Source organism: Maylandia zebra, linkage group LG3 (genome assembly GCF_041146795.1).
Source record: "Maylandia zebra isolate NMK-2024a linkage group LG3, Mzebra_GT3a, whole genome shotgun sequence".
Taxonomy (NCBI): Eukaryota; Metazoa; Chordata; class Actinopteri; order Cichliformes; family Cichlidae; genus Maylandia; species Maylandia zebra.
The window spans coordinates 47,364,230-47,388,440 of NC_135169.1; the positions used below are offsets into that span (position 1 = coordinate 47,364,230).

The window sequence follows — 24,211 nt, forward strand, 5'->3', positions numbered from 1 at the left end:
ATAATGCTATTTTAAATTATGAGTTGACCACAGCCCAGTCCTTTCAGTGTATGCCATCACGCTCACCTCCCTCTCTCTCTCTCCCTTTATTCTTTCTTCCAGGTACTGGATTTCTGAGTTTCCCGCAGAGTTCAATCTGAACCCGGAGCTGGCAGACCAGATCAAAGACTATAAAGACCTCTTGACCACTGAGGGCAATGAGAGGCAGAGTCAGCTCATTGACTTGGACAGCGTGTGAGTGAATAGGCCGCTGAATGCTGCGTGTGTTGTTGACAGTTTGAATGAGTGTCCCCATCTGCCGATGTTTATGTCAGCAAGCCCTTTATTGCCTGTTATTTGAAATTGCTGAGCTGTGCTATGCAGGGCCAGTGACCTGTCCTTTTCTGAGAAATGCCACTTCTATATGGCTCCGCTTTCTTTTATTGCTCCAAGGAAATGAATTCGTGGAGCTGATTTGATTTCTATGCCAGAATATCTTAGAATAAGCAGGGGAATAGCCTTCTAAAAATAACTTCTACAGCAATAGTTGGAGAGTTGTAGTTCAGTCTACAAATATGAGGTTTCTCAGGGCTTTTTATATTGTAGACACATTGTACTATCATCATTTTCTCATGGTAGTTTTTCCTTTTTTTCCCCAACAGCCCTTAAAGGCCAGCTGTAACTTTTGCAGCGGCTATAAAAGTGATCCTTGTGTAGTTTTTTATGGTGCAGTTCCAAAAGACCTTAAAAGAGACAACCGTGCTTTTTCTCCCCTCTCAGGCCGTCATATAAATGGAAGCGGCAGGTGACCCAGCGTGTCCCATCTGTGTCCAAAAAGAGGAAAATGTCCCTGCTGTTTGATCACCTTGACTCCTGTGAACTGGCTGAACACCTGACCTATCTGGAATACAAATCCTTCTGCAAGATCCTGGTCAGTGTGACCATGGCTCTGTTTTTATTTTTTTTTTACTGTGATGTTTACAGCTCTTAAATTCTCAAGTAACTCTGTGTTTACATGATTCAAGGCTCACTGCAGTTGCTAAGCAATAGTTGTTAAAATCAACTTTAACTGGGCAGTAATTATATTTAGTGACTGGAAATAGTGTTCAATTTGAGAGCTATTTCAGGAGGCAAAAGAAATGACTGGGTCTGTGCAGAATTAAACGCTTGAGGATTCTTTTTGTTGATAATTTATTCCAGTGGGATGATGCTCGTGGCACAGTAGGGACAGTGTTAATGGCGTTTCTTTTGTCTTTGTCTTCATGGCTCTGCTAAAATAGAGTTTTGCCTAAAAGGAAACAAAAAATCGAATTAATGAGGATCTAACAACGAGTACAGCTGTAATTACACAATATTATTTGTCTGCATTTGACTGATTACAGACAGTTAATATAATAATATAATTTCATAAACCAGGCTTGCTGTTTCCCATAGATTGCATTAGACAGACGTAATGGCGTCATCCAGTGTTTGTGGGGCTAATCGGACTGATACAGCATTAGATGCTCATGTGATAGGAAGTTGTCAATACCTTAATTGTTTTCTGTCTCGTGGCAATTTTAATCCAAATTTGACTTGGACATGCAGCTCTATTAGACACTTGAAACTAACAAATCAGACCATAAATGAATCGGGAAAGGATCTGCTGAGGTTATAAATACTGGATAATATTTCTTTTTGGAAACAGATGAGTCTCCGCCTGCTTTGACTATTAGAAATAATGCAGGCTTACGGTACTTCTCATTTCAGACTGCGTCTGTATTTTGTATCCAGTCTTGTTATTTCATTGTTTAAAGTTCTGTGCTCAGCTAAGCAAACCAACTGCATATCCAGGTTTACTGTATGGACATAGGAGACTGTCTACAATCAAGAGGAATATATACAAAACAAGAGAAAGGCCTTTGCATATATGTTTGTCGTCAGGCATTTTCTAATATTCAGAATTGCTGTGGGATGTGAATATGATGTACTGTAATTTAAATAGATAAAGGCTTTCAATGCTTTACTTCTCCTTCTAGTTTCAGGACTACCACAGCTTTGTGATGCATGGCTGCACGGTGGATAACCCCATCTTAGAGCGCTTCATCACGCTCTTTAACAGCGTCTCACAATGGATCCAGCTAATGGTGCTCAGCAAGCCCACCGCCCCGCAGAGAGCTGCTGTTATCTCCCATTTCATCCGAGTGGCACAGGTCTGTCTGCTGGGTCTGTTACAATCGGGAAAGCTTGGCGGTTCTGGGTTCATGGATAGAGAGTGTTAGTGGGTGATTGTTGGGGGCAGAGAGAAAAAAGCAGGAAAGGTGATTTGGAAGCAACTGTGAAAACCAGGAGGAGCAGAGAGAAGTGGAAAAGTCACCGAGGATCTCTTATGACTTGCAAACAAATGCAAAATATACTAGGATTTCCCATTAGCAGCACAACTGTGTGAAAAAGGGAACATTAATTCAAAAATGGCATTGGAGGTATTAGCATTCCAAGCTCCCTGCTCAGTGAGATAATGCTGCTGCCAATTTTGCATCTTTTAAAAATAAAGGAGATCTTTGGGCTCAGTTCCAGCTATCTATGGTTTTTTTTTGTTCCTGTAGTTTACCAGAGTAGTTCTCTGTGACTCACAGTACCAAATAATCCTTACTTATCTCACGCTGAGTCTTGGTGCAGTCCATGACTTCATCCACCTTCTGAAACAAGCTTCAGTCAGCTTACTTCTGACTGGCTGACCCCTGGAAACAGTGGGTGGGCTTCTGTGATGCAGAAAGAGCTGCGTGTCTGACATGACCATATTACAAATATCCTCTCATATTTACATCACACAGAGTAGAAAAAATTGCAGCAGAGTTTTTAGCATAAAGCTTGACCTGTTGCCCTACAGTCATGCCTTGAGTTTAGAGGGTTTCAGGAAAATATGATATTTATGGTAATGGTGATATTTAAAAATGAAATATTTATTTTGCACATATGCTACAGACAACTGATTTTTCTTTCTGTTTACCTTTGTACACTTATGCTTAAAGATTCTCTTACCACCTCCATAAACTTGTATTTTGAACATTTTTCATTTGCCAAAAAAGACAACAGACACACAAAACAGTTGTAGATACACTTGACTGACAGAATTATTGCAATTATTTCTTTTTTTAAAAATTGCTTTTCTATAAATGCTTCATTAATATTATTATGATGTTTTGTAGTGGAGGAATCTAGTTTCCAACTAGAGAAATATGACTGAAAACTGTGCCCACCTTCCTGTTTCTGTACTCATTCGCTATAGCGTTATGGTTGTCTGCGTGTCATGATCGCTCTAATCCTAATCTTCACTTAATCTTAATACTTCCACAATTTCCTGGAAGAAACTGCCAGCTAGCTGCGCTGTATGGTTTTCCAATCATATGTCTGGAGACTGTCGTCCTTTAACTACAGACGCATGTCTTTAAGTGGCACCCGGGGCTTCTCTGTAATTGATTTCAGTTCAGCTTGATGTTATCGCTTGGTTCGGTCTGCCAGATGGGCTGAGTTTCCCCTCCACGCGACAACTCAGTCATCTAAGCCGTTAAGAGGAAGCTTCAGTCAGCCATAGAAAGTGCAGAAAAAGAATTTTCATCTTAATAGCCTGCAGTGCTCTGTGAATGCATGCTCATTACTTACTGCAAGTCTAGTGTGGGTTTGTTTTCATCTTTGTGTGTCGCTTAGGTCTACTCCCGTTCTCCATTTATTTCATCTTCAGCAGAACACATGCTAGACGCACATAATGTGCTCTGTTGAGGTACGCCAGCAATCTAACACCTCTGCAGGGTTCTTATCAGGGGAAGCCCAGCAGAGCTCTCCCAAGTGTTTCAAACTGAACACTTAAGGTTGTTTGAGTGTTTCAGGGAGCTAGATACTTTAGAGGTGAGGACAGTATGAACAACTAAAGTTCGGTTGTGCAGACGGTGGATAATGAGCTCTTTCTGTGCAGCCCGATCCAAAGATCGCCATCAAACAGCGGTGTCTATTGGCCAGTCAGCTGGTCACATGATGTTCTGTGCACCAATTAAACTCTTTTATATTTGTCAGTGGTTTAATTTGGATTGATACTAATCAAAAATAAAAAGCGTGTTTCCTTATCCACAATATTAAAGCAGTGCAGTGACTGAAGTGTGCATCCCTTGGATGAATTGTAATGTGCTCTGATGACATTTGTTGTGTTGAATACACATTGGCCTTTGTGGTTGTGGATTGAAACAGCCTTCCAGCTGCTAGGTGGATATTCTCGTTTGTTATGAGATCCTTCGTAATAACGGTGGTGATCCCCACACTGCTGACTCACTGCCATCACCAGAGAACTCTTTGTTCTTCAGTTATTTGAAAAGAATGACTTGCCATTAGGCTTCATTTTATTTTTGCTGGCTGTTCGATAATGCAATTATACTTACTTTGCTCAAATGTGTACACATTCAGAATGCTAGTGTGTGTATAAAGCTAGATTCATCAAAACTGACATCACCCAGATGTCAAGTTGAGCTAGTGGAATTACAGGAGGTGAAACACAGCACACACTGAGTATCTCCAACTACAAGTACTAACACACCTGTTAATCAAAGTATCCTCAAGCCCAGCTGTCAGTCTTAACAGAAGCTGTTCACCCTCCTTACAGTTATTATGATGGGGAAATGATTCGCAGAGGTTAAAACAGTTCTCTGTCCCAGGCTATGCTTTTTAATTCTGTAAAGTCTGACTTTTAGAGCCAGCTTCAAGTGGCCATTATAGGAACTGCAGTGTTTCACATTTCCCGTTTGCTTCATTTTTCATCCCTGGAAATTGCGGCTTGATTCTGATTTTACTGTTAAAGGACCGCTGTGCTTGAGAACATCCTCACATACAAAGCTGGCTCAGTTTCAACCAGAGCAGATAACCATGGTAACATGAGCTGCACAGCTAACCCTGTTTGGTGAAGGTTAATTTGTGGCTTTATTAAGTAGAATGAATTCATGAATACAGAACTTCAGCTGATCTGTGCAGACATTTTAATGAAGCCAATGCTTAGTGTTAAATTCCCTTTTTTTTTGGTCCTCTTAGGATGATTGTGCATGGCTGTCTATGCAGTTAATGATTAAAACCAAAGTAACTATCTTTCCCATGAAACACCTTACACCAACTCCACACATTTCAACTTCTTTATATTCAGATTCTGGGGCAGTGCCGTGAATGAAGCCAGTTTGCAAACATGTGTCCAATGCATCAGCAAAGCTTAACACAATCTAGTTCCTCACTTGAATGTACAGAGCCGTGAAAGATAGAACCACTGCTGACCAAAAAGAACACAGAGGCCGATTTCTCATTTATCTAAACCTCCCCCAAATCAACTAACTAACCAAACAAAAAAACCTGAAAAACATCTTGATTATCCCAAAGATTTTTGGGAGAATATTCTGTGGACTGACAAGACAAAATTTGAACCTTTTGGAAGAGTCAAATGTATTAGGCCATCAGTTTGTGCACTGAAGCTCAAGCACACTTTGTGCAGGATTATGCAGGACTGAAACAAACTGTACTGCACTTAAATTCGATTAAGATGCTTTGCATGACCTTAAATGGCGATTTATGCCCCAAAATCCTCCAATAAGGCTAAGAGTGGGCCAAAATTAGAGCATACACATCTGAGAAGATCAAACCCTCCACAAAATTTCCTCATTCATTTTCCGCCCATTTAAAATGCCACAAACTTTGATATTCTCTGATGTATCCCAGGGCAAACACATGCTGGCTTCAGATGTATTCAGAGGCAGCACAGGAGGCAGTCTTATTGCACTTGACATTTCCTAAAGCTTCCCTCTGCTGGTTGTGTCCCATTTCGGCATCCTACTGGGAGCCCATCACAAATGACTCATGCTCATTAGTGTTTTTTTCTCAACTGCACACTTGCATTATAAATTCAATTGTGAACGTGGCTGCCTTCAGTTTATTGCACATTGTGTTCTTTGTGAATGTTCCACCTGCGTTTGATAAGCATACCGCATCACCAGTCCACTGTGTGCTAACTCTTAGGTGACAGGGAAAGGTGTGGCATGTTGACAGTGAAACCTTTCCCAGGCATCACTGATGAACACATGTATGCGTGGTGCAGCGACACTCTGCAAATGATGGCCTGCTTTCCATACTGCTTTGCAAATTGATTCTAAAGGTTGTTTGAGCTGAATCAAATGATCCCCTCTGGCAGCCCTCCCACGCAGCAGCGACCTCATTGATTTTCACTGAGATGCCAGCAGTCTGAAGGGCAGCGAGCAGCCCCACAGAGCGCCATTCACAAAGAGTTAGCTTAACTTTGACATAGACAGGTTAGAGCATTCACTAAATTCTTGGTATTCAGATTATGTGTGGATGTGTATTTGGCCTGCTAAACTCTTTCAGTATCTAACCCAGAAGTCTCTTCACCCTGTAACCATTTATTTCCATAGCTGCATCTTTCTGACTGCCTGTAAGTCTTTTTTCCCAACTTATACCACCCTTCTTTATCTTTTTCTCTCTCCGCCTTAAAAAAAAAAATTGGCCAGGTTGCTCTTGGCAGTGTCTTACACATTCATAAAATATCTCTTCTTTCACCCTCACTCCTAATTTTTCTTCCTCCTCCGTTCACAGAAGCTGCTACAGTTGCAGAACTTCAATACACTCATGGCGGTAGTGGGCGGCCTCAGCAACAGCTCCATCTCTCGTCTCAAAGACACGCAGGCTCACATCAGTGCAGAGACCAACAAGGTGCAGTAGCTGCAGCCATCTGTCATCTATTTCTGGCAACCGCAACCAGGCGCTACCAGACAAATTCAATGTTCGCTGCATGTCTGTGCGCTGAGCTAATAAGTGATAATGCTTCCTGATTGAGTATTCAGCATCTTCTGTGTAAGCGGTACCAAGCTCCCTGTCTGTGCCCATTACTCCTACACAGTGTCTTTTTAGAACTATGAATTTGAGTCACATGACTAGAAAGTTAAATGCAACAGTTGGGCGAGTTACAGTTATGCAAGTCCATCTGGAGCAAAGTTTTCGACAATATTTGTGATGCTTCCAAATCAATCTTTTCTGAGACAGGCATTCTCTTTTCTGCTCCTCAAACCTATATTCCTTTCACTCTACGACAGGTTTTTAACAACTTAATTGAACTGGTGACATCATGTGGCAACTACAGTCAGTACCGCAAGCGTTTTTCTGAATGCTCCGGCTTCCGGTTCCCAATTCTTGGCGTGCACCTGAAAGACCTGATAGCTGTGCATGTGGCACTGCCAGACTGGGCCGACAAAGAGAAGACACGAGTCAACCTGGCAAAAACCCAGCAGCTGTACGCTATCCTTCAAGAGCTGGCGCTCATTCAGGCCACGCCACCTAACGTCGATGCCAACACAGACCTGCTCAACTTACTTACAGTGGGTATAAAGTTTGTTCCGAGTCCAAGAGAAATGTTTGGCTTCAATTACCTACCTCTACAGAAAGCAGTTAAAGGGGTAATAAGAGACAAATCAGGTCCCGAATCAAGTTAGTCATGATGAAGTGGCATTTGTTTGTCAACCAGACGGCTGTGAGGAGGTAGTAGGAGGAAACATTTTATTTCCAGCCAGTGAAACAGGCAGTCTGTTTGACTTTGTTCTGCTGTGATTCGACTGGCTCGTGGTCAGACAGACTGTAGCCAGCTGGGACAAAATCTGTGCACAGACAAAAGTCAGAGATCATGTGTAGAGGAAAAGATTCAAAACATGAACCTTCAATCACAAAGCAAATGGGATTTACAGATGTGGTCCACAGTGGCATAACAGAGAAATGGTTACTAAGCGTTTGATTGGAAATGCACTGAAAATGAACAGCAAGATGAAGCAGAAGCGAGACAAGCTGGGTTACTTACATTTGCACTTACATGATGCTGTACAGCCGTACAGGAGGGAAAGAAATAAATGTGTCACAGGCTGAGCAAAATTCACAAAACTAAATGGGTAAAAAAGAAAAAGGCATCGTACGTTAGCTTTAATGCTAACGCTTGGGTGCAGAGAACATTAAAGAGGGCATTTAAGTCAGCATTGTTGTTTTCACTTTCGTAACACTGCTAGCCCAGTTCCACTGTTTGAAGTGACTCATTGTTCTTTATCAGGGACAGAGAGTTGTAACCCCTGCAGCATCGTTTTCACTGAACTTTAAGTTGTTAACCTGCACTGAAACCTCATGTCTATTCCTTTAGACTAAAAAGCTTTCCCTGTCAGGTTGCTTTAGCTTTGAAAGTACCCAAGGGGATCTCAGTAGCAGCAGTCTCTTCTTTGAAATCTGAACAGTTTTTCAAGAAAGCCCTTTACCTAAGAGATCACTGTACTAATAGCTCAGCTGTATTTATTCCTTTACTGAGGGAAGAACTGAGGAGGAGGCATGCGTTCACTGCTGTTTGTTGTCATGTGTATTGCTATACTTGCTAGCAAGGTGATACAAAGGCTTAAATAAAACTTAGTGAAGAGGTGAAGCTTGGGTAAAAAGTAACAACAAAGACCTTTGTGTTAAGGCCTGCTTAGGATCAGTTTAATTAAAATTGTAACATAGTGACATTGTGACATTTTCATTTTCATACGATTCTTACTTGGTTATCCAGATCAACAGAAATACAGTGGCGGAATTAATTGTTTGAACCAATGCTGAATTTTTCATTTTGAGGTCTGGAGACTATATTGTGGGTCACTGTTATGCTGGAAGACCAATTCACAACCCATCTTCACCCATCCACAACCTTCCTCATGATCATCCTCACCCTGTGAGGCATGATCTTGCAGATCAAAGGTGACTGATGGAAATTTTATATTTCTTCCATTTCTGAGAAATCGCACCAACAGCTTTTCCCTTCCCACAAAGCTTCTTGCTGATGGTCTTCTGGCCCATTCCAGCTATGTGCAGGGCTGCAATCATGTCCCTGATGTCCTTTGACAGATCTTTGGTCTGGCCTATGTTGGCAGAGTGGCTGGAATGGAAGAAATTGACTCTGTGGACATGTTTGCTTTATACACATAACTAATTGAGACCACATTCATTTGGACTGGGCTGTTTTGTAGTTTTACAATAATAAAGACAAAAAAAACTAAGTAAAAAGTATACACCTCCCTACCAGGCTAATGCAAGACTGTAATCAATGTTACCACGGTGCCAGTCAGTGACATCTGCTTTGACTAGTGGCACTCTGCAACAACAAAAGGAAATGGCTCATAATTTGTGGTTGACAAACATTTTGATAGAGAGAGAAATGAGAGGGTTTTTAGAGAGCACAGTAGCACACAGGAAATATACAGCAGTGAGGATATCCTCAGCTGTTTTTATTTACCCAGGGAAAACAGACTAAACTGATTTGCATTCAGACCAAAATCTAACTGGAATTTAAACAAAAGGCAATGTTTTGGATTTACCTCAATGACTAAATAAGTCAGTATAAAGAAATATATTTTAAGCAAATATTTTACTACACATCCACTTGAAATAAAGTGGATGTACTGTAATATCATGTAACAGTGAGTGAGAATGATACCTTAATTGTTGCTACCTGCTCTTTAGTTTGAAAGCTGAGGTGGTAGTGGCATTTTACAACTTCACAACCCAGTGTGTGTGTGTGTATATGTCAGTATTTTTGGCAGATGCAGACAAGAATCTCCTGAATTTAAGCGCTTTCTGAATTTAAACAATCCAAGGAGATCAATTACTGGTAGCAGGTGTTGCTGTGAGATTGCAGCTGGTTTCTCCTTTTTTCTCCTGTGAAAATAAAAGAAAATAACTTGACAGCTTCTGGAGCTGAGAGGCAAGAGAAAAAGTTTGCTGGACAGAGTCAATATCCAATTATCTTATGCCAGTGCTTATTGGAGTTGATCTAGCATGAGGCCTGCTGGGTTTGCAGCGATAAGATGGAAAGCAAGTCAATAAATCCTTCAAAATAATGAAAAGGGGAAGGCATGCTTTATTTTAGACAGGTAAAATAAGCAAACCACGCAGGTTATTTTTCTCTTCAGCTTTTCAGATGTACTTTGCTTTGCAACTGAACCTTTTCCCTGAAATGTCTGGAATTCTTCGAAATGACACGGTTCAATAAAAAGAAAATAATTTAGCAATTTTGTCCCAGCTGACTAAAACACAAGACACACAAGTACAGTGAGAGAGTAGGACTTAAGGAAAATAAAAGTGTACGAGGCCAAGCGTGGATGCAGTAGACGAGTACGTGTAGCAGCAGACCTAAATGTGTTAACCATAGACCGTATATGCCACATGTCTATGGTGTTTACAAGTGCAAAAAATAGATGCTGCTCTCTCACTTGTTGCTATAATGGCTCTGTACGCAAGAGATGACTCTGCTTAACAGGTCTTCTGAGAAATATGTTTCTGTGTGAAAGGGTCTTTGTGTTAAGTACTCGACAGATGCGTTCAGAAACTATATGTGAATACATTTATATTCAACAAATTGTTGTTATGAGATGCCTGGATTTAGGTGTTTGGATTATTGCTATTGTTTTAAATTTTCACAATATAAAGTAATTAAGCTTATATATTGTCTTTAAACTTACAAATTAACAGATGCATATAGATCCATGTTTATTGACTATCCTCAGCTTTGAACTACATTTGACAGTAAGTCACTTAATGGAGCTACTTCAGCTGACATCATGTGACTTTAGAGTTAACACAAGTCAAGTGATGACAACCTTTGCCTCCATTAAAGAATCCAATATTATATTGCACCATACAAGAAACTGGATCAATGCCCATTAAATAAAAGGTTTCAATGTGCGTATGTGGGCAGTAATTAGCAAAAGATTGCAATAAATGGTGTGCGCTCAGACAACGTGGCAATATATTTTTCAGAACGAAAGCATGCAGTTACTCTATATCACTATATATAGCAGGTGACAAGTGTTCTGAAATGGTTTGCAGCTGAAATATTAGGTGACTTCTTTTGAGTTCCGTCAGCTAGCAACAATAAATGGCTGCAGGCTGCTAAGTGTTGCAGCAAATTGCTAACAGACCAAAGAACCAAAAAGTAAATTTATATAAGCTTTCCAAACTCAAATGTTAGTTCTAAGCTATGTTTCTGCACATTAAAGCGAAAGACTTTTGGGTCTTCCCCTCTCATTACATTTAAATATGTAGCTTGCCTTCACCAGTGACCTAGAACAGCTTCTGACTACAGCGGAAAAGGAGTTAAATATATAAAAAAACTGGTTTGATGTAAATAAGTTATCATTAAATATAAAGAAGACAATATTGATTATTTTTGGCACTAGACAAATGAAAAATGTATCTAAAATAAGGGTTAATGGAATTGAAATTGAAAGAGTGTACGAAAATAAATTTCTTGGAGTGATAATTGATGATAAGCTGAGCTGGAAGTCTCATATAAACCATGTGAAAACAAAAATGTCAAAAACCATTGCTATTCTCTATAAAACAAAGCATGTCCTGAACAAAAAATCATTATACACACTTTATTGTACTCTGTTGCTTCCATATATGACTTACTGTCTGGAGATATGGGGTAATGCATATAAAACGAACACTCTTCCTATTTTCAAGTTACAAAAAAGAGCTATAAGAATTATAAACCAATCAAACTATATAGAACCAACTAACATTTTGTTTATTAATCTGAATACCCTGAAATTGTATGATTTAGTTGAATATAAAATGGCACAGATAATGTATAAAGCACAAAATAACTTGCTTTGCCCCAGTACTCAGAAGCTGTTCAAAGTCAGAGAGAGTCAGTATGACTTAAGGGGAACAGATTTCTTTAAAAAAAAACAAGATAAGGACAAATATAAAGCAGAGATGTGTTTCTGTTAGAGGAGTTAACCTGTGGAATAGTTATGACAGTGATTTAAAAAGGTGTAGTTCATTTTCCTTGTTTAAAAATATGTTTAAAAATACAGTATTAGAAAAATATATAAATCAAGAATGAAAAGAGCAAAAAACAAAAAAGAAAAAACAAACAAAAACAAAAACAAAAAAAACTCTTGATTCCTTTGCTTTGATGTAGTTACTTATCTAAGGTGGAACGTTTTTTTTTTCTTTTTCTTGTTTGTTTATTTGTTTGTTTGTTTTGTTTTTGCTTTGTTTTATTATTTGCTTCGAGCCCTGTGTACAGGAGCTGCATGCAAAAAGATCTTTTGTTAAAAGGGTTGGCGTAATAAGCAAATGCTTCAGCCAATACCTTTTGATTAGCCTTGTCTCATGCTTTCTTGCTTTGTGGTAGATCTTTGTTCTGTCCTCACTGAGATATTTGAATGCTAATCAATAAAATCAAATCAAATCAAACCAGTGTGTGAATGGGTGGATGACTGCATATGTTAAGCGCTTTGGAGTCCTTAGGCACTAGTAAAGCGCTATATAAATACAGGCCATTTACCATTTTAAATATGTATAGTGCCTTAGGTAACTCCAGTAGCTTGCTAACACAGTTCATACTTTAATAGCTAACTAGACACAGGCTGCTAGCATAAACCACTGATGTCTCAAAATGTCATATTTTTAGCTAGCAAACAATATTTTAGCCTTTAGTTTAGGTTTTGTAGGACTGATTTGGAAGGTATGAACCAAAATGTAACTCTATAAAAAACTTTACTTTGATGTTTATAGAAAAAGTATTTTACATTTAAGAAATAAAAGTATTCTTATTTGAAATAACTGCTGGTGTTAATACCTGATTTTACCTGATAAATGGAAATTACTTGAATTTTTTCATGTGCCTTTTTCACATTGGCTGTTTGTGCAGGTGTCTCTGGACCAATACCACACAGAAGAGGAGATCTATCAGATGTCTTTACAGAGGGAACCACGCAAGCCAGTGGTAAGCAGCATGGTGATATACTCATCCCGTGTGTTCCCAGCCCCTCACCTCTCATGCACTAATATTGCTTTTCTACAGACTTGCTATGATAGATAATGGTGATTTTAAGCGTGCCTTCTGAACCTCAGTCTAAAATTGCCTGCATTTCAGACAAATATACTGTAGACAATATTTATCTTAAGATATTAAAATATCAGAATTGTTACGCTGGAAATCTTTTTCAAAAAGTATTTTCATTCTGATCCACCGAGGTTATTCCTGACTTCTGCCCTGTGTGGCAGCTTTCTTTGCTTCACTTCCCTGGTTTATTATTGATCTCATGGTCTCTGATTTCTCATCAACTGTAGCAGAACTCCAGCCCTGCCCCCGCACCTGATCCCAAGCCCAGTATGATTGATGAGTGGGCCGTTTCAGTGAAGCCCAGCGCTGACCCCACGATCATCAAGAAACACATAGAGAAGATGGTGGAAGTGAGTTTCTCTGCTCCCTTCATATTCACATCTCTCAGAGCCTGAGAGGTGCTACAAGGATAAGGATAAAAATGAGCTATGGCTGTACTCACCACCACAACTGTCAGAGATCAAAAGTTTAAAAACTGATACATCTCTAGGCTTTTACCACTAAAATGATTAATTCAAAAACAATAACGCTCACCAGTGCTCTTCATTATCAAACTGCTGGATTATGAAATCATCTTTTAGACTGCATGAGTCTGATCTACTACATTTTATTGGGCTTGTCAAAGATTTAGCAAATGTCAGAGTGTATTTTTTTAGTCTTGCACAAACCATAACTACCATAACTAGGGCGTATGTGTTTTGGTAACTTCTTCCCCACAAATGCACATCTGCAAATGAGTTGCATGACAGATCTACTCTGTCTGTAAAATTCTGTTTCAGCAAATGTTATTTTCCAGATGAGTTAAATAGGTTGTCACCCAGTCAAAGTGTTAGCTTTGTTCTATCTACTGTATGTATATATATTTATAAAGTTTAAAGACAATCAACATTATTTAATAAATGTGACCTGCTGTGATGCTGTGGGTTTCTCTGCCTTTTAGGGAGGGAATACTTGTTTCCCAGTTTGAACATTTAGTTTTTTAGGTTGCTCTGAGAGGTGTTATAGGTGTTAGTATCAGAACTGCTAATTCATCAAAACTACACAATAAACAAGTGAAATGCAGATATATGACCAAAGATGGAAAAGAAAAATGTTGTGAAACTTGGTGCAGAGCTCATGCATGGACAAATCTGTGGATCTAAATTTTAAATACATAAATTTTTGTGTTATTTTTCAGGCAATCACAATAATCACTTTTCCCTAAAACAGCCTAATTACTTCACATCTTTCTTCTTTTCAGTCAGTCTTCAAGAACTTTGACACAGATGGCGATGGCAATATCTCCAGGGATGAATTTGAAGCAATCAGGAACAACTTTCCATACCTCAGCAAGTTTGGAGAACTGGACAAGAACCAGTGAGAATCTGTAGCTTTATTCACAAGCACTTTATAGACTGAGCCAACTTACAATCTGCTTTCTATGACATTCATCTCTTTCTGCGTCCTCTTACAGAGACGGGAAGATCAGCAGGGAGGAGATGATAGACTACTTTATGAAAGCCAGCTCTCTGCTGAACTGCAAGATGGGTTTCATCCACACTTTTACTGAGACCACCTATGTCAAGCCCACGTTCTGTGAACACTGTGCTGGCTTTGTGAGTAAACATCTATGCCTAAAACTTAAACAGTAGCCATCTTTTCAGCTTGTGTATAATTCTGCTTTTGACCTCAGTCCATCCTAAAATGTTCATGAAACACAGTCCATGAAAAACTCGATTTTAGGCACTGACTCAGCTGTAGGATTTATAAATGCCCCAGTGTCATGCACTTCATTATTTGTCTTGGCTGTCACTGTCAAGCCGTGGTAGCACAACTCTTTAAGGTTCCTCCTGTCAGGTCAGGGTAGTGCAATCACTTTGAGCTGCAGCCACACACTGCTGAAGTTGCATTCTGGGAAATATGAGAGGAAGTTAACTGGGTGAGATGATAACCCTCGTCTGTGGCAGTGTTAAGGGTGTGTGAGTGTGCGTCCTCTGGCCCTCAACGTTCCCAAAAGTCCCCCAAGGATCTCTGTGTTATTGAGACACAGACAGTGACTAAGCTGTAATGAGAACAGGCCTTTAATGTTGAAGTAGAGACATTCATTTCTTTATATTGCATTATAAGCGGACCAATTCTCGAGAGAGACGTACAGACAACCGTATGTGTTTCCATTAAAATTAAACATGTATACAGCAGCACATTAAACTCTGGGGAAAGTCTGTTACTTTTAAATCGTCATGGGGGAAATTCAGAATACAGAGCAGGGAAAGATAAGGACCCTGGCAGTCTGCCTCTTCCTTTGGATATATCTGTGTGTGTGTGGCAGAGGTAGATACTGTACACCAACCACTTCCTCATCTGTCTGCTTTCCTCTTGGCTCCTGTGCAAACAAAATATTTTCCTGCAGCACATTTTTCAACACTTGCCTAAAACATGCTGTCCAATTCCAGCTGGGCCTTCTGTAAACACCAGCGTCCAGTCACCGGTATTCGCACAAGGATGTTCAGTCTGGTGCTGTGGTGCCTGCATTCTTCTTTGGTCTTTTATTTTAATTACTGGCTTACAGATTACAGAAGCAAGCCGACAATGCACCGTGTGCAAGCTTCTCCATCTCCGGAGGATGCAGCAGGCTTCTGGAAAAGATTCAAACAAGTTTCAGAAGAGAAATTACACAGAGTGATGCATCGAGGCTTTTTGACGCATGCTGCATCTCTTATTCTGTTTTGAGTTACGAGAGTGTTCATACCTTGTGACAAAAGATAAAAATATCTCATTACAGTCACAGATCTTTTCCAGGCTGCGTGTCTTATGCAGTATATACTTGATTTCCAAGGTACATTTGTACATGCATGTATGCTCATACTGCAAACTAGCATTTCTAAACAAGCCTACTATGGACATGTGTGGGTGACCTTATCCTGCTGGACTGCAGAGTTTGGTAAGAGTATGTAATGTCTGAAACTAAGTGTTTGGAGCTGTCGATGAGCTTTTGGTTTGCAGGGTTAATTGTACATTGACGTCATATTATGTGTTTGATATGGTTACAGGTTCTTAAACTAGCATAAAGGTCTACAAACTGAAAAATAATAATGGAGGTTAAAAACTACATGTTAAGTTTAACTCCCAGTCCTGAGCCTGATTCTGAAAGATGTAAAATAACGCGTCTACTCTGAGAATCATTTACAGTGAACAGTGATGCTTTACTGCAAATGATTTCACAGCCTTAAACATAATTGAGTGAAAGAGGCGTGCCCGTCCACCAGGCTTTCCTGCCTGCTGCGTCCTGCACAGGGTCATGCTGCTGCTCTCCCTGTCCCTGTTTTTCCATGTGTGCACATGGAAAGGGTTGGATGTGTGCTCTTTTTTTTACTTATGTGCATGACATAAATTACTACAAATTATTTTGTCTGACAGACTAAAATGTTAGTTCGATCAGTTAACCCCCTTCCTCCACTAGAGACAAAAAATAGGGTACTTTTGAGCTTGTCTAGATAAAGTGATTCCAATTCCAAATTTGCACATTTTCTTCCATTATTTCTTCCACAATAATGGCTGATGTCAGTCACTTAGAAAACAACTTGTTCCCTCATTTGAAAATACTTAAAATAAAATGGCGATAACAAAAAAAGGTTCATGGGAATTCAGTAGAATGATAAATGGAAACTTTTCTCGTCGTATAAAAGCCAAATTTTACCTTCTGTCACTTTTTTTGTGTTAAGCAATTTAGCAGGAACAGAATGACATTTGAGATTTGTTACAGTCGGGGCATTAAAGACAGCACAGTTTCCCTTATTTGAACTTTCCTATTTGATAAAAGATTGCCTTAAAATACCTGAGAAATTAAATACACACTGCTTGTCAGTGCTGGTTCAAAACTCAGAACTGAGGCACTAGAAATGATTTCAAAAATAGAAACATAAACGTCTCCCGGTGCATTTTTTAAATATCAAATGTGTAACTACAGCCAGTAGAGGTGGCAAAGCTTAAATTAAAACCAGCATGTTTCCAGCTGTTGTTTGTAGTGTGTTGTGTTTTAGCGTCTACAGAGGCTTTAAAGGTCAGTCAGCGTAGGCAGGGCTGTGATGATAGTTGTGTTTGGATATTCTGCTCAGAACTAACTTCTCTTTGTTTTAAAGCCTCTGGCTGTGTGTGTGTGTGTGTGTGTGTGTGTGTGTGTGTGTGTGTGTGTGTGTGTGTGTGAGAGAGACTTTCTTTGTGTCAGTGTGCAAATGTGCACCTACAGGTGTATGTGGCTTTGCTGTCATTCATGTAGGTTTGTGTGTGTCTGTATGTGTGTACGTGAAGAGGTCAGGATATTTTGTGCCTCCTCAGATGTGCCAGTGCGGTGTGTGATCTCCAGTTCAGCTCTTTCATGTCATTGTTCCCCCACTGCCTGTGCGCTCCCTGCATCCCGCTTGATCTCGGTCCCCCTCCACCCCCTCTGTCCAGCCGGCCTCCCGTCTCTCTCCCCCTTTCTTTCCCTCTATCTCGCTCTCACACCTTACGTGTCTCTTTGCTTCATTGTACCTCTTTCTTGCCTTGCTTTGCCAAGTGCTTACTCACAGTTGCCTGTTTGTTGCAGTTTTCTCTGTATTATTGTAGGGTCTTTACCTCATTATATAAAGCGCCTTGTGTCCTAAACAAAATAAAATCAGGATTAATGCCCAACCCCACTCCTTTTCCCCTCTCTTTTCTTTCTTTTTTTCCAGATCTGGGGATTTTACAAGCAAGGCTACAAATGTAAAGGTAAGAGAGGAGTCGTTCAGCTTTTGCTCGCTGTTTTCTGCACAAATAAACTTGTTCTAGCTACAAGGGTACAAGCTTCAAGGAATTAGTGCCTTTTTTTTGAAGCCATCGATTCCCATCTGTTGCACCTTCCACAGATTTTTGAGTGCTAAGTAAATGTCATCAAACATATCACACATTTAATTATATTCAAAGCCCTCTGCTTAAGCAGCTGGATAAACTCCATCACCGGAGAGCACACTATACACAATGGAGAATTATTTGCCCTTTCAGGCCTCCAAGTGGACCTGTGTTTGAGGAAGCTGGTTCATTTCACAAATGCACATACACAGAGGCCGGCTACCTTCTTAAACACATTTGCAGCTTGTCCACCCCCCCCTCTGTGGACATGCTGTTGGTGGTCCGTGCTGATGTTGTAAAGCAGAGTGATGATCTGCAGACGTTAAACTCTCTAAATAATTTGCAACAAATATGTTGCTCTCCAGATGTCAAGCAAAGGTTTGGACATGATGCCGGATCTAAAATGCAAATAAACCTAGTTTCCATCTGCTGTAGTCTTTTAAGGAGTGATTGGATACAGCTCAGACATCTGAGCGAGAAAGGTAGGGCAGATATTTCATAGATGGCGTTTCCCTGCTTTTTCTGTGTTGCATAAACTAAATTCCACGTCAGGTTTTTGCAAAGATTTCTCAGTCAGCCTTGCCTACACAGTTTGTTCAGTTACTAGCGTGAATATCTCATTATTTAGAAGAAGTTAAGTATTGTGTTAATGCAATGACAGCTTGAGAAACCTCACAGTAGTATTGTATTGTGTGCGGAGTCCTTGTGTATCGCAGGATGTAACGCTTTGTTGTTCTCTTGGAGCCTTGGAGGTCTAAGTAGGAGAACAAAAGGACACATGTGTTAACAAATACAGATATTTGTGTTTGAATTAGTGTAACAACTTTAAGGATTAGTAATTTCTTATTTTTCATGATGACGTCATGTTGACTAGGTCACGGCCATACCACCCTAAGCACAACCGATCTTGTCGGGCCTGGTTAGTACTTGGATGGGAGACTTGGATTAGTACTTCAGGAGAGGTAGAGCAGGTCATTTGCTAATCCGAAGGTTGGTGGTTCAATCACTAGCTGCTCCAGTCTACATGTCAAACATCCTCGGGGAAGATGTTAACACCAAGTTGCTCTCTGTTGTGTGACTGCTACATAGAAAAAGTGTAGCAAAAAGTGCTTGCGTGAATGAGGCAAGTTATGTAAGGAGCTTTAAATCTTTAACTTGTGTTTGTTGTTAAAATACAAAGACAAGCATGTGATTGCTTTAAAAAATAACACAAGCAGATCCACACAAAGAGATCGATGCATTTCTCTGTGTATACAGACACACATACACACCACTGACCCTCACACTCTCCCGTGTCCTCTCCACTCTACAGGAGTGCATTCTGTGAGCCTGACTGAGAGTTTTAGTTCTGGCTTGTTCCATTAATGAGACCAGGGGAAGTCAATGAGAGAGCCCCACAGCCATTCATCCCCATTACCATTGTTAGCCCAAACTCAGGGAGGTAGACAGACCGGCAGGCACATAATTGAAATGAATCACCCACTGCAGTGCAGTGCAGTGCAGGAGCGCTCTTGATGTGTGTGGGTTGTCTGGTGTGTGTAATGGGGTAGTAGATGTCAGCTACTGAGATTTGAATCAGAAACCTCTCACTGTCTGAACAGATGTGGGGCTGTGCTCATGCCAGCATTCTAACATCCATATCACAGAAACATCTTTGCTTCTTTCTATCTCTTTGACGTTTTAGCAGGTAGGCTTCTTTTTTTTGCTTTAGACCTTAAGACTGCTCTAAGATCTCCTTGTTAAATTTGAATTGTCATCCCCCAGCTGCTTTGCTCACCATAGCATGAAGACTGGGAATAGTAGCAACATTTATAGCTTCATATACATTGGAAAGACATGAGAGTACATGAGAGTTTAAGCAAAGACTGATAGGTATGTGTCATTATTTGGGAACTGACGAATATCTGTGATAATTATTTTAGAATGAAAAATTCATAGTGAGTTAAAGAAATAAGCATTATAAAAAAATCCAGTATGATCAAAATTTGTTATATTGCCACTATGTAGGTTGTTACTGTTTTCTTCTCTTGATATGATGCTTATCTGCACACTTTATAGTTATTTAAAGTCAGGTGACTACCACCAGTGACAGTGAAGAAATGAACCAGGAAAGATTTCTGTTGCCGTGGATTCCAGTAACTCAGTTGCTTTCCTGCTGCCTTGCTGGGTGACCCATCACTCCTCTCCTTGTAGACTACCCACAGCTGACAGAGCTGTTGTCGGGCACAGTCGGCCTTACCGTGTGCATGTGCCAGTGTTTGCGTGTCTGTACAGCATGTCGAAGCACTTTACTGTCACCGTTAGCTCTCCCGTTTGCCCCGTTTCATCAGTTTGCACCCGTCCCTTTGTCTGACCCTTCTTCTCCACCTCCATCTTCCTCTCGCCCCTGGCCCTCTCATCCTTTCTTCCTGTCTCGCCTGCTCTCTCGCCGATTGTCCCTCCCTCCCTTCCAATCCCCCCGTCCTCTCCTCCTCTCCCGAAACCTGTCCCTGCCTCCATCTTTCTCCCATCGTGCGAACATTCCCACTGCAGCCTGCGGGGTCAACTGCCATAAGGCCTGCCGAAGCCGGCTGGCTGTTGAGTGCCGGAAGAGGACCAAGAGCATCAGCCATGAAGCGCCGCCAGCTCTCCAGGCCAGATCTTACAGCTTCCCTCCTCCTGCTAACACCCCACCCAGCCTGCAGAACACTGGTAAGATGCATCTACATGCAGCTAGCATCCCTCATGTTTCCAAGAGGATGATTGCTGAAATGGACCCCTACACATGTCTAAATACGTATTACATTAAAAATTAAAAAATGATTTGTGATTCCACTGATAACTGTCTTTTATAACATTTCTGATCAATTTCAGCCTTTTTGGATCGAGCCAGCCCTCCTATTTCTAGTGTATATATATATACACATATATATATATCTATGGTCCTTATGCAACTACCTGCTGCTGGTTGTGGCCTACAGGCATAAGCAAAAAGCCCCCACAGAATAAGTGTATTTTTCAAGCATCGAGTTACTTGTTTTTAGAATCTTTGTTTCTCACAGGAATGAATACAGTACCAGCTAGCTTGATATGTGTACAGACCTTAAAGTTTGACCCCTCGTGCTGATAAAATAGAATCTCCCATCGCAGGCATCAAAGATAAACAAGTGTAGCCCGGAGGAATTTTGACTTCATGTCACCACTGCAACACCTCCACTTTTTGATGGGGGCTTTTGTCTTCCTTTGAGTGTATGGGGAGCTGACATTTGGAGTGTTTTCTTCCAACAATAGAGTGTAATTTGCAATGGAAATGTAAATGGTCCACCACAGTGAGGCTAGTGACTCATAAAGGCAGTGTTTTCATCAGACATTAGCAAAAGTGGCGCCCTGCCTGGCTCAATTCTGTATCAGTGCAAACCTGCTCCATCAGTGGGCAGCACAATGCTGCCAGACGAATGAATTGGGAATGGTAAATAGACAAAGGCCGCACATTTCTGGATTTTAGGCGATGCTTTGCATTTCCAGATGGCTGACCAAACCGCCACTTATTTCTTTGCCCTCACCTTCTCTGTTCCCACTAGTAATTGCTGAGGAGGATATAGAGGCAGTGGAGGAAGGAGTATTTGATGTCCATCTATAACCAGGTGAGAGAGGTGCACTTTGACCGCTTATTTGCTGTTTAATAGATAATTGTTTTATATGTTTTTGCTGATTAGTTATGTTCCTAATTAATTAAATGAGTTCATAGCTTCCATTTTGACCTGGAAGAATTCTTGTTGTCTGTAAAGTCAGCAGGACCTGACACAGTCTGTCAGCTACCACAGTAATCATTAAAAGCCTGGCTATCAACCTGTAGCTCTTTCACAAATAACAAATTGTGTGGAATTAGTTAATTAGCTACAGAGTTGCTGGTCACCTTCAAACATGCGTACATATTTCCCAGTTTTCTGGCATAACTCATTTCTCTTCCTGTTAAAGCCACTTAACCCATGCAACCGCACAGAAAACACACCAGTGTGTTGTCGTTTAATCCCTTTCTGGCTTGAAACCTCAAATGAAAGTTCACTTCTCTTCTCAGCTTATTCCCACAGAAGTGAAACTAGTTTGAGTTTGACAAAAACGAAAAGTATCAGAGTGCATAAAAAAGGACCAGATATGGTATTGGAGATCATCCTGGAGATCTCTGTGAGAAGTAAACAAATATGTGGAGATTAATAATACTGAAATAATAATGATAATATTTACTCCTTTAAGGTCACTTAAAGGCGTTGCAGATGTAGTGCAATAAAATCGTGCACATTTCCACAGTATTTCACACCAAGTTACACACAGGGAATGTCAGACTCGTGCCTGATTTGCTTAGCTCGTGGTCTTCCCTTGAAGAGAGACAGTGCAATTATTCACCGTTACCACAGTTTCCCACAGCCTTTACACAGCATCGTCTGACTGTCAGTGTATGACAAATCTTTGCAGGAGTCTTGAACTGAAGAGCGGTTTTGATGAACAGGCCGGTGACAGATTTTGGCTCTTTTTTAGAATCCCTCCTACGGTCGGTGTTCGAGAAGCCAAATCAGCCCCTTTCGAGAGCGAGACGGAGAATGTGCTACAGTGTGTCAGATTTACAACCCGCAGCGCTGAGGAGAAATTGCACTGAACACGATCCAGGATACCTACATGCTGCCACACGGTGGACACACGCTGCAGCAGCACTCCTCTCTGCCCGACTCATAGGAATGTGACGACCAGTGGGAACCGAATGTCTCTGTATGATTTCTATGAAAAAAAAAGATGTGCATTTTGATTCTGTGTCGGCCACGAGTGTTACTGTAAAATACTTACTAAATACTTACTCTTTCGCTCTCTCTATATATCTATATCTATATATATTTAAAAGAAAATCCACAAAATTGTATTTTCTTGGTGAAATGTTCACGTCAGTGGAGTTTGTAAATTTGAGCACACTGCAGATTGGCGCAGTTGTCTTTTCTTTAAAACATAAAAGAGGTGCTGTTATTGCCAAGAATGTAAAGCTGCCACCCAGACTAAGCTACAGTCTCCTTTAAGTGGGAAGCTCAACTTTTTTCCCCCCCTCTCCTCTTGTTTGTTGTTTTGAAATACATTTCAGCGGACCAATAATAGGACCAATTTTGATGTCAGATAAAATATTTGTGGTGCCCGTCTGAAGTGCGATGACAACGGCAGCAAAGGAAACAGCTGAAAGAACCGTGGCGACGGCTGTAATTGGGATGGACTTTAATTAATGTTCTGTTCTTCGTCACGTTTACCTGAATATCAGTAACTATAGTTATTGCGGTTGGTGTTATTTTCAGTATAGAGTACTGTCTTGTACCAGTGCAGTGACAGATGACCCATCCTCCTGCAGTACTGTGAATGTAGCAGAAACAGGAATGCTGCTGTCACATGAAGAAGCCCATTTTTCTTTCCCAGTAAATGCGTTGAGAGCATTAAAGAAAAAATAAATGAAATAATCAAAAGAACAAGATTAGAACTGGAGCCGTTTTTTATTTGACAGCAGCTTCTAAAAACATTTTCCTGAGAAGTTTCCATGCAAGTTGTATTTTCGCTGTTTATAATCTGCATGCTTCTTCCTTCTTCCTCGTATTCTCCTGACAGATATTTTTTTCTATTTTTAAATTTGTAATTTTTTTTTTTTTACGTAGCACGCCAACTTTTCGTTTATTTAGCAAGTATGATGTCTTGAAATTCCACACAGAGGAAATGTTTCTGTCTCTTGGTGCCTGTGGAGAGATGACTTCAGACTTTGAGTGGCGTTTGCTTCAACTGCCAGTTTGTCGCTGAATGAGGCTCCTCAGTTTGCTGGTATTTATTTTTTTGGTAAAAAAACAAAGAAAAAAACGAATATGCCTGTCCTGTGCCACTCCTTGCCTGACGATTGGATGTTTGCTGTTATTCGGAACGATGTCATGCTATTCCTCGTGGTCTGTTTCTACATGATTCCTCAGTATTAAATGCAGCAGGCATCTTTCTAATATGTGTTCTTGTTATGAGATTCTGTGACTAATAATAATAATAATGATACTAACAGTAAAATTTGTCTTGCTTTAGTCCTCTTTTCACTTTGTATGCTGAATCAAAGGTGTATTCACATAAATCTTTCTCTTCTTTTACTTGAGCAGGGAACACTTTAAATTAAAGCAGCTGCTTTGATCTTAAAGATGGTTGATTTTACTTAAACTTTGTGCTGTTACTATAAATACAGATAATGTTTCATAATGAAAGCTGGCGATTTTGGTGAAGAAGAAATTCTTTTTTTTTTTTAAAAAAATTGAACAATTGTGTCAAGTAAAACATCAAAGATATTCTTTCACAATTCATAAAAAGGGAGCTCTTTGTTCCCCTGTCTGAATCTGTCCATTCAAGATCAGCTTAGCTCAGTAAAACAGACAAAGAGGTTTAGCAGAGTGGAGGTGTGAAATCATTTAGTTA

The 24,211-nt window shown here is 40.3% G+C and overlaps 1 protein-coding gene across 3 annotated transcripts in view; it reads left to right on the forward strand.

Moving 5' to 3' along the window:
* Positions 1-23,948, forward strand: part of LOC101465816 (RAS guanyl-releasing protein 2) — a 37,093-nt gene extending 13,145 nt beyond the window's left edge. Inside the window, exons 5-17 of one of the 3 annotated variants that reach the window (XM_076881961.1) lie at positions 103-234; positions 760-910; positions 1,998-2,171; positions 6,592-6,708; positions 7,089-7,370; positions 12,722-12,796; positions 13,147-13,266; positions 14,157-14,272; positions 14,370-14,511; positions 17,608-17,644; positions 19,958-20,455; positions 21,325-21,387; positions 22,280-23,948. In XM_076881961.1, the coding sequence (XP_076738076.1) occupies positions 103-234; positions 760-910; positions 1,998-2,171; positions 6,592-6,708; positions 7,089-7,370; positions 12,722-12,796; positions 13,147-13,266; positions 14,157-14,272; positions 14,370-14,511; positions 17,608-17,644; positions 19,958-20,455; positions 21,325-21,383 (1,903 nt within the window). In that variant the 3' untranslated portion in view covers positions 21,384-21,387; positions 22,280-23,948. Of the gene's footprint in view, positions 1-102; positions 235-759; positions 911-1,997; positions 2,172-6,591; positions 6,709-7,088; positions 7,371-12,721; positions 12,797-13,143; positions 13,267-14,156; positions 14,273-14,369; positions 14,512-17,607; positions 17,645-19,957; positions 20,456-21,324; positions 21,388-22,279 lie in introns of all 3 variants that reach the window. The other 2 variants (XM_076881960.1, XM_004567092.5) reach the window with 2 other exon arrangements.
* Positions 23,949-24,211: the final 263 nt, after the last annotated feature.